This window comes from Sphaeramia orbicularis, chromosome 21 (genome assembly GCF_902148855.1).
Source record: "Sphaeramia orbicularis chromosome 21, fSphaOr1.1, whole genome shotgun sequence".
NCBI lineage: Eukaryota > Metazoa > Chordata > Actinopteri > Kurtiformes > Apogonidae > Sphaeramia > Sphaeramia orbicularis.
In genome coordinates this window covers 2,831,089-2,842,006 of record NC_043977.1, presented here as the reverse complement: position 1 = coordinate 2,842,006, position 10,918 = coordinate 2,831,089, and the positions used below count along the sequence as shown (strand labels likewise).

The window sequence follows — 10,918 nt, the reverse complement described above, 5'->3', positions numbered from 1 at the left end:
GGGGGTCGTTCATTCTGTGGGCTGAAAATGAATGCATGCACCGTTCTTCTGCTCTTCTGCCTGGGCTCCATCACTGGTAAGAGGAGCTCACATGACTTCTCAACTCTAGCTGTTTCATAAGAGACAATATTCATGTCTTAAAGTTGTTTTTTTAATCAACTGTTGGAATGAAATATCATATAAATAAATAAATAAATGACCTCCTGAGACTCAGGAAAGTACATGTGTTGGCTTTTTTTTTTTTTTTTTTTTACATTAAATAATTGCCTTTATCAGAAACAGTACAATGCAACATGTTTTTCAGATGTATTTTTAACACTTTTATGAAATGTCCTTTGCAGTGGGCAGCATTTTTTTTTTTTTTCATAAAGCTGTGAAACTGTTGTCCCCTACAGACGACAAAAACGCATTACTGGGTCTCAGGAGGATATTTAATAAATACATTTACATGTAACACGGTCAAAAGGACACGGAAATTATACACTACTGTTTTAATGAATATCTCTTTATTCTCTCACAGGTGCTTACTTATTTACTTACTTATTCATTTACTTAATTACTTATTTATTTACTTATTTATTTATTTACTTAATTACTTATTTATTTATTTATTTATTTACTTACTTATTTACTTAATTACTTACTTATTTACAGTACTTACTTATTTATTTACTTAATTACTTACTTACTTATTTACTTATTTATTTACTTAATTACTTACTTATTTACTTACTTATTTATTTACTCAATTACTTACTTACTTATTTAGTTACTTATTTATTTTACTTATTTACTTACTTACTTAATTACTTACTTATGTACTTACTTATTAATTTACTTAATTACTTACTTATTAATTTACTTATTTACTTACTTATTCATTTACTTACTTACTTACTTAATTATTTATTTATTTATTTACTTACTTACTTATTTACTTACTTATTAATTTACTTAATTACTTACTTATTACTTTACTTATTTATTTATTTACTCACTTATTTACTACTTATTTATTTACTTATTTATTTATTTACTTATTTACTACTTATTTGCTTACTTTTTTTTTTTTACTTAATTACTTACTTAATTACTTACTTACTCACTTACTTACCTATCTATCTATCTATCTATCTATCTATCTATCTATCTATCTATCTATCTATCTATCTATCTATCTATCTATCTTTTTATGTATGTATGTCTTTATTTGTCCTCCCCTGTACCCGTGTGCTGCTTTCCCTTCGGCCTTCATCTCAGGGTCTACTGGGAGCGCCATCGTCGGTGGGAAAGTTGTGAAGCCTCATTCCAGACCCTACATGGCGTCACTCCAGACGGTGAAATTCGGTCACATATGTGGAGGGTTTCTGATTCGAGAGGACTTTGTTTTAACGGCAGCGCACTGCAGAAAGTGAGTCTAATGTCCAGAGGGGGGGTGCAGGAAAGCAGCGGCATTCAGCCCCAGGTCATGTGATGAATATGAGTGGACTCTGCTGTCGTGCTGCTTTTGCCATCACTGACGTTAAGAACCAGCTCTACAAAGAATGATAATGACACAGAAGAGTCCACTCTACTATCAGTGGACCTTCAGACCTTCATGACCTTTGGATTCCAAGGGATTCAGAATGACTTCAGCTGTTTAAATGTGATCCACGTGTTTCATTCTCTTGTCCCTTGTCCCTGTCCTGCTCACCTGTTGAAAATGCACATTCTGTTTGTGTCCTCCTTTGTCAGCTCTGAGAATTTGATGGTGGTTCTGGGAGCACACAACATAAAAAAGAAAGAGTCGAGTCAACAGAAGATCCCAGTGGCCCAGTACTTTAAACATCCAGATTATAAGAAGAACCAATACCATGATGACATCATGCTCCTGAAGGTAAAGCAGCACTTCTAAGGCTTTTAACATTATTTTATTTCTTATAAGAGTTGGACCTTTCTGTGATGCTATCATGTCACTTTCATTTTTTTGCCATGCTTTTGTAGCGTCACTGCTGCACAAACATGTTTCACACATTTGCACTGAAGTGGGCAGGATGTGGGCGGGGGGGGGCATTTATTTCATGTTGACTTAAGAGCAAATAAATGCATGTATTAACCCTTAAAGACCCTTAAAGGGGTGTCAAACATGTGTCCCACGCATGTGTTTTGTTTTTCTTCTTTTTTTGTGTTTAATGGGTCTGTAGGTTTGTTGTATAATTTGTTTTTTTCTTTGTATTGTGTCTGTGTGGTTCCTTATGTCTAAGGACATGTTGATGTAAATGTATAATTTAAAATAAAAAAAAAAAAAACAACAGAATATCAAGGGGAGCCTCATAGACTTTATAACAGGGGTATCAAACATGCGTCTCGGGCCCAAATGTGTCCCCCCAAAGGTTCCAGTCCGACCCCTGGGATGAATTTACAAAGTGTCTAAATTCCACTGTCCAGGCTGAGGAACTCATTTTAGTTCACGTTCCACATCCAGACCAATCTGATCTACAGTCAAATAAGAACAGCAGAAGAACCCACACAAAAGAACGACTGCAGATTTACTACTGATGGACGTTTGGGTCTGTAAGGGTTAAAGGTGGACGTTTGGGTCTGTAAGGGTTAAAGGTGGACGTTTGGGTCTGTAAGGGTTAAAGGTGGACGTTTGGGTCTGTAAGGGTTAAAGGTGGACATTTGGGTCTGTAAGGGTTAAAGGTGGACGTTTGGGTCTGTAAGGGTTAAAGGTGGACGTTTGGGTCTGTAAGGGTTAAAGGTGGACGTTTGGGTCTGTAAGGGTTAAAGGTGGAGGTTTGGGTCTTTATGGGTTAACGTCAGGTCAGTAGGATGACTCATGTTCTTGTGTCTCTTGTGCAGTTAAAAACCAAAGCTAAACTGAATAAGTACGTTCAGCCCATTCGACTACCGAGGAAAGACGGAAAGATTCCGGCCGTCATTAAATGTTCGACTGACGGATGGGGACTGACCACAGCGAACGGAGCAGTGGGCTCAGATGTGCTGAAGGAGGCCACGGAGAGGCTGCAGTTCAACCAGGAGTGTGGCAGCGAACGAAAATGGAGCAAATACTTCAATGAAACCACCATGCTCTGCACCACATTTAACAAGAAAACTGGAGGGATCTGCCAGGTAATCCACAAAACACAAACAGGAACCATCTGACACAACTGAGGGGCTTTAATTCAGTGGTTTTCAACCTTTTTTGGTTCGTTTCTGGCGACCCCAGACATTCAAAATGGAGACTTTAATTTGTTTTTGATCCTGTAATAGTTTGCTATACTATGTTTCAAATCCAGGTTAATGTTAGAGGACATTTAGTCTGTATAATGTGTATTATTGTGGACAGAGGCAGTAAATCCAGTCAGTCCAGCTGTGATTTACAAGGAGGACAGTTAATACTGAACAAACAAGAACTGAAACTATGAATTATGAAAGAGCTGCAGCATCTGAAACTGACCACAGTGAACATTTGACAGATAAACAGAACCACAGTGCTGCAGTTTCACAACCACCGTTTGTCTGTTATGGACTGGGATCGTCTCTGACAACTCACCATAGATTTTTTATTAGTGAGTGTTTTTTTTTTTTTTTTTATCAATTACTAGAAATTTCAGGCGATCCCATTTGAATTCCAGGCGACCCCACATGGGGTCCCGACCCCAAGGTTGAAAAACACTGCTTTAATACAATAATAATAATATTCCTTATTTTATTTCAGTGTAATTTCTTTCTTTTTTCTGTCTTTCTGCCCAGTTTTACTCAGTTCTGGTTCTAGCTCTTGTTTCCATTCTAAATATCTCCATGGTTGTTATTGTTTGTACTAGCGGCATTGTACCCGTGGTGCCATAGTACAATAGCATGATAAGCAGAACTTGTCTGTGTGGAAGTAAATCTGTCTCATCAGATTTTGAACTACAAAAGCCATCAAATTTCTAGCACTGATTTTCTTTGCATTGAAATTAAGTATCTGAATTTTTTGTCTGATTTCAACTATGTACATACATTTAGAATTTTAAAAAAAAAATCAGATGCAAAAAAATTCAGATCACACGTCCGTGCTGACCGTCTTCCTGCATCGGCATCACATGACCAACATAACATAACTCGATTGGCTGTCTTGTCGGTTCAACTTGAGATAGAATCAACTGCTTATCCTTGGTGTCCCAGATGTGTGATCTGAATTTTTTGCATCTGAATTTTTTTTTATTCTAAATTTATGAACATAATTAAATTGAGAGACAAAAAAATTCAGATATTTAATTTCAGTGCAGAAAAAAATCAGTGCTAGAAATTCAGTGGTTTTTATAATTCAAAATCTGATGAGAGATTTACTTCCATATGTCTGCCACCACTGTCCATTTGTAAAGTACCATTGAATCCTGCGTCGTGCAGGTAATAATGTGAGCCAACATGTGAGGCATGAAGGGAAGAGCATGTATGCGTTTGTCCTGTCCAGTATGATTCCATTCATCCAGCGGTGGTGAACTGCAGCCTGCACATGTTAGCATGGTCTGCTAACAGTAGAACTGTCCTGAACGGCAGCAGAAGCACCTCTGAAAATGGAGTATGGAGGCAGGGATGAAGGATTCAGAGTAGACAGAGGCGAAAATCTCCTGAACTATTTAATTTCTTAGTGTAATTAGTGTAATTTTTGCATTTCACACATTCATCCTCACTGGTCAGATTTGGCCCCGGGCCGCATGTTTGACACCTGTGCATTGAAGGTTTTCCAGTCCCAGAACTCCCAGTGTCCTGTGTTTCCTGTATTTGTCTGAACTGGACTCTTCCCACAGACTTCTTGCTCATCTCTCTGTCTCTTTGTCTTGTCTTCTCCAGGGGGACTCTGGTGGACCACTAGTCTGCAACAAGACCCCTCAAGGTATCACAGCCTTTACTGCTGAGAAACAGTGTGATAATCCCAAGTACCCTCATGTCTTCACTAAAGTCTCCTTCTACATTCCCTGGATTAAACAAATGATGAAGAGATACGGGAATGTTGAGTGAACCACCTTCACTTTCTGATCATATGAACCTTTATTCACTTTATTTAACTGCATTACACGAAAAACATCATTAGAAAAGGCTGTATTAAGAAAAAGTAATTCACTAAGTTTGTATATGTGAATGATTTTAATGTGCAAAAGCCTAATTAAGTCTGTTATCAGAAGCTGGAGGAGGGGTTATTTAGCTGGATGTAAGCCCCCTGCCCTGTAAGAATAAAGTGTTCTTCATTCCTTTTGGCAGAATCAGTCTGTGTTTTGTCTCTTTCATGGTTTTAGAATACAATTTTTTTTCTACATTTGAGTTTTAAGATAACTGCAAATTAAAGTCACAGAATGCATGTTGAGCAGATTTTTAATTAAGAAATGGAGAGAGAGGAAGTGAAGTTGTACAGAGTGTGCCACTGACTGTTTAAATACACAAAATGTTCGGGTCTTTGTTTCATAAAACCACAACATACATGGACTGGACTCTGTTCATATATATATATATGTATATATATATATATATATATATATATATATATATATATATATATATATATATATATATATATATATATATATATGTATGTCCCCTCCTGACACCCACTAAGTAAACATTTTGGCCATTTTACATTAAATAATTGCCTTAATTGGAAACTACATGATGCAACAGTTTTTTCAGATACTTTTTTTTTTTTTTTTTTTAAATATAATGTCCTTTTCTATGGAAGCGTATTGCATTCACACAAAAAATAAAATTCAGCTCTTTTTATTCTGAATTAACAAGATACTGTTTTGGTTTTTAAATGTTTTTTAAATTGAAATTCAAGTTTTTATTGAATTTTTCAAAGTCTTGGTACATGGCAAACTTAATATGTTTCTCCATACAAGAACAGGTAATATATAATTAACAATTAATTCCGGTGACAGACTCGACATACTCTTTACCTCATAAACATGAAAGATCAAAAATAAAATAAATATAAGACTCACAAGATACTGTTTTCTGAAAAAATGTAAATTGGGCTCTGTTTTTACGAGATAATTATCTTGTTAATTCGGAAAACAGAGCCGAATTTTATTTTTTTGTGTGAATGCAATTCGCTTCTGTACTTTTCAGTGGATATTATGTAATTATTTACTACTAATTATTTTATTTGGGTCTCAGGAGGATCTGGGTTCTTCTCTGAAACTGGTCCTAAAAACAGGACATGGGTTTAAAATTCAACCCAGATGTAGACGAATGTTCTGAAGCAGCTTTGGAAGCACTTTGGGTCTATTTGAAAAAGAAATACTTACTGAGATAAAAGAAAAACTATTTTTAAGATCAAACATATTTTTATACTAGTTTACATTATAATCTCCTGACACCCAGGAAAGTCAAAGTTTTGACACTTTTACATTAAATAATGGTCTTGATTGGAAACAGTAAAATGCTAGTTTTTTTACAGATACAATTTGTATTTTTTTTAATGGAATGTCTTTTGCAGTGCAGTTTTTCATTTATTTATTTTTTTAAAGTAAACTTGTGAAACTCGTGTCCCCTACAGATGACAAAAATGCATTGCTGGGTCTCAGGAGGATATTTAAAACATAAATCCGCATGTAACACAGTCAAAAGGACACAAAACTTACACACTACTATTTTTTGGAATATCTCTTTATTCTCTCACAGGTGCATTGAACTAATTATTCAAGGCAGAGTGTTTGACAAACATGACCACTGTGGCAAAATTACTAGTGATTTATATGTGTTTAAGTGTTCAGGTTCTGTATGTAACACCAGTGGACACGATGGGTTCCACACCAAACCTGGAATGAGACTGAGGCTGATGAAAAACCCACATGTGTGGATTAGAAAAACCACTAGGATCCACACATTGAACACAGCGTCTGTATTTAGAGTCTATAGAAGAGCATTTACACACGTTTAAACATCTAATGCACTGACACCTAGGGAGATTTAATGTCCATATTTGGGTCCTATTTTTGAACCCAATATTTGATTATAAATTCTTTAATTATGGGATGGCTCAGAGCAAAAGGATAATTTTTGTGCATTTCTCTGAGGTCATCATTAGGTCCATCCTGGGGTTAAATCTGTCCACATTTACCTTTTATTATTGGGTCTAAAAAGACGGAACAGTGACAGATACTAAATAAACCCAGTTTCAGAGAAGCACCCAGATATAAACACATACATATATTTACAGAGTCCAGATTCAGATGAAGCTCATGGACCGTTGTTTGTTACACCAGTGAAATTCAGACTTCTGTGGAATATTACTGTGCACGTAAACGTACTGGGTGAATGTGATGGTTGACTGGAGGTGTGAAGGCTCAAAGGCATCTTCAAACCACAGACCACCGCTGATGTGTTCAGGGCTCATCAGTCATAGTGCAAACTTTTAAAGTTGAACCGTTTTCTGTCTGTAAAAGCCGTCATCTGCAGAGGGAGTGAGAGAGATGTGCACTTTTAAATGAAACTGTACCTGAAAATAACACCTTCTTAGTCATTCATCACAAATCTCTTGTATTATAACGGCACAAACGTGTTGGACATTTGTTATTCTCACATCACCTTCTCTACCAAATCTAAGACCTGATGTCTAAAACTCACCTGACTTGGATCCCTTGTGAAGTATCTCTTTTCTATTACCTGTAGACAGATAAGGAAAGTCTCATCAAATCTAATGCGCATTTCAAATATCTGTGGAAGCAGTTAACAGGACGCTTTGTGTTAGAATGAGGTCAGACCAAACTGAAGTCAACATCAGTGTCAGAAATTAAAGTTTCACCTAGAATTTCTCAAATAGGCTCATTTTTTATCTTAAGAACTCTATTTTATGGAACTGTTATATGTAACTCATATATGTAAATGCACTATTAACTATAATAATAATAATATTTGTTCTTGTATCAGTGATATTCTCAGTCTGTGAATCTGTTGAACTAATTATTCCACAATCCATGAATAACCAAAGGTTCTGTCCAATCCAATTATTAGTCAAATATGCTCTGCTATTATCTGTATATATCACTTAAGTTGTAATATGTCTGTTCAATAACAGTTTTTGATCAGATTTGTAGTGTTTTAGTTCCAGTCAGTCTTTTATTGTGATACTGAACAAAGGTCCAAACTGCTGTCCCCATGTCCCAACAGATTTGTGTTCATCCAAACTGATCATTTCCACATTTTGATCCAATATTGATCCCAGCTATAGTTTATCATCAGAGTTAAAGCCCTGTTTCATTTCAGATCCATTTATGATGAGAACAGCATGTTTTACACATTTGAATAAAGTCAATAAAATGATGTTCATTTTCAGTCCCCCGTGTCACGCAACAGGAATTTAAGTATTTTTACCCAAATATGTTATTTGTGTCAGTTGTACAATGCGTCATGTGACAGTACTTACTCGGACCTATTCATAAATGTATTAAACAGATCAGTTATTGAGTTTAAACACAGACACTACTGAACAGGACATGGGTCCCCGTATCACTGCTGGATCTGGACTGTTGACATTTAAAGTTGGTGTGTAACATATGTTTGCAGGTATTTAATCCAACCCTTGTGAGTGGATCCACATCACAAGTTATAAGAACATATGAAGGTGTTTTCTACAGACACCGTTCATAGATATGTGTCACATTACAGAGCACTGACTTTCACACCTTGTCAAAAAACCTGCTGAGCTTCACTGCATTTGATGTCCCTGCAGCGAGGTACCGTGGGTTGGTGCAGTCCTGGGAGAAAAAAAACAGCAGTTTAGCCACAAACCTCAAAGGCAAATGAAAGCCTGCAATGTGTGAAAGGTGCACATTTTAGTTTGTAGAAAAATGAAGCAGGCCGACTGTTTTTCCCCTCACAATGTTTCCCATAATACTACCACTAGGTGTCACCAAAGGCAGAGATTTTAACAGACTCTGTTCAATGATCAACTTTGTAGACGATTCTGAAATGTAATTAATATCCTCAAATATAAAAATGATGTTAAATATGCAAAGCACTGCTTCTGGACAATGTATTCATAAATATTCAACCAATATTAATACATTAAAAATAGTTGACTGTTTTCACTCTTTACACTAGGGGTGGCCAACCCTGGTCCTGGAGAGCCACGATCCCGCATGTTTTAGATTCATCCCTCTTCCAACACACCGGATTCAAATGATAAGCCTATCATCAAGCTCTGCAGAAGCCTGATAACGACCATCAGGTGTGCTGGAAGAGGGAAACATCTAAAACATGCAGGACTGTGGCTCTCCAGGACCGGGGTTGGCCACCCCTGCTTTACACATTCCACATCTACAACACAATTCAAGTCCGAGCTTAGACACATAAAAACAAGACATACTAGATTGATCTCCTCTGCGTTGAAGTCCTCAGATAAGAAGCCTGTTCGGGTCAGAACCTCATTGCGTTTATTTTCTGGGATCTGGTCAAATTTGGTGCCTATCAAGAGCAAAGGCACTGGGTTTTCTGCAAACTGCTCTCTGTCATAGTCACTGGAGGGTGAAAGGAATACATGAATAAACTCTCCTGTTGTCAAAGATAATAATGGAGTCATTTGTAATAGAAAGATAAGAACATATACCAACCCATTGGAGACAATGACTCCTGTTGGAGAGGAATCTTTGTTCAAAGCTTCTAATGACCATCTGTACAGATTCTGGGAGGATTTCTTGTTTGTCAAGTCGTGAACCAATATAATTCCTTGAAGAGACAAAAATGACAATATGGTAAACGACTTGGATTACACACTTCAGTGTATGAGACTGGTTTGAAACTAGAAAGAATTACCATTAACTGAATTGTAGAAGACCGCTCTGGTGCTTTTCACGCTGCTTGCACTGCCAACAGATCCACCAACATCCCACAGTTCAATGTAGTAGGTTTTCTCTTCAGGTGTTCCCTCCTTGTAGTCTTGGACCTGTTGTTCAATTATACTGTTACTCTTTAACGACTGCATTTTCAATTATTTCACTCAAAGATGTGTATGACTGTGCAATGCATTTCTGATGATGTCTGAGATCACATGCACTGTATGTGTGTGTGTGTACATATATATCGGTACAGTAATTACACAAACATTATTACTTAGAAATATCCAGTGATAATATCATTAAAGGGACTGTGTATTCAGTGACATAAGGAATTAAAAGTATGAAGTGTTACCTGTTAAAATTACTAAGCTTTATAAAATAGCAGAACTTCTTTGTTATGATGAAATGTTTTGTGTGTTTAATTTACTCACCCGTACATCCACAGAGCAACCGACTGTCCATGAAGGATTTCCTAAAACCTGATTCTGACACAGAAGATGGACCAAGGAAGATTTACCTACCCCTGTAAAACACAGTTACAAAGCAACTGAGAGTTAGATAGCTTGATCTGCCTCTTTATTATCTCCATTTTGAATCTATGGTACAAATATGGCAGATGGTTTTTGGGTTTCAGTCACTTCTAGTCTTCTGGTACTACTGCCTGCAATATCATTAAAGAAGGTTTACTTGGTTCAAAGGGCAAAATTGGAAACGTGTGTTACACTGAACATCTTTCACAAGTTCATGGCTGCAACACCTCTGCAAACATGATTGGTCACAAATAAAATACACCAATAGTCAACTTTGAGGGGCCCTATGTTTCTGTATTTCTAAAGTGTGTTAAACAAAAAGGACGTTGCGTCAGGTAACAGACTTTTGACAAGAGTTTAAATCAGGGTGAATAAAGACTGAAATCGATGTAAACCCGGCCAGCAAAACAAGAAGCCTTTACAAATACATAGACGTGTTAATACGAGTGGTCTCACAAGCGAAAATCACTTTAACTTACCGGAATCTCCCAAAACTAGTACTTTCACTCTGTCAAGAGAAGCCATTTTTGATGACAGCTACGTACCGGAAGTAAACATTAGAAATCCCGCCTGAAACAGTGTGTCTTTAAT

General features: G+C 36.6%; 2 protein-coding genes across 2 annotated transcripts; one reads left to right on the top strand and one right to left on the bottom strand.

Annotated features, from left to right (window-relative positions):
- The first annotated feature begins 6 nt into the window (after positions 1 to 6).
- Positions 7 to 5,345, top strand: LOC115411789 (granzyme E-like). Its single transcript, XM_030123981.1, has 5 exons — positions 7 to 76; positions 1,261 to 1,411; positions 1,735 to 1,876; positions 2,842 to 3,111; positions 4,819 to 5,345. The coding sequence occupies exons 1-5, from the start codon at positions 28 to 30 to the stop codon at positions 4,984 to 4,986; spliced, it is 780 nt and encodes a 259-aa protein (XP_029979841.1). The 5' UTR covers positions 7 to 27; the 3' UTR covers positions 4,987 to 5,345.
- Positions 5,346 to 7,053: 1,708 nt separating this feature from the next.
- Positions 7,054 to 10,878, bottom strand: rabl3 (RAB, member of RAS oncogene family-like 3). Its single transcript, XM_030123982.1, has 8 exons — positions 10,807 to 10,878; positions 10,229 to 10,320; positions 9,775 to 9,904; positions 9,573 to 9,687; positions 9,329 to 9,479; positions 8,646 to 8,717; positions 7,588 to 7,626; positions 7,054 to 7,413 (listed from the first exon to the last, which is right to left on the bottom strand). Exons 1-8 carry the CDS (start codon positions 10,850 to 10,852, stop codon positions 7,357 to 7,359), a joined length of 702 nt encoding a protein of 233 aa, XP_029979842.1. The 5' UTR covers positions 10,853 to 10,878; the 3' UTR covers positions 7,054 to 7,356.
- Between the last annotated feature and the right edge of the window lie 40 nt (positions 10,879 to 10,918).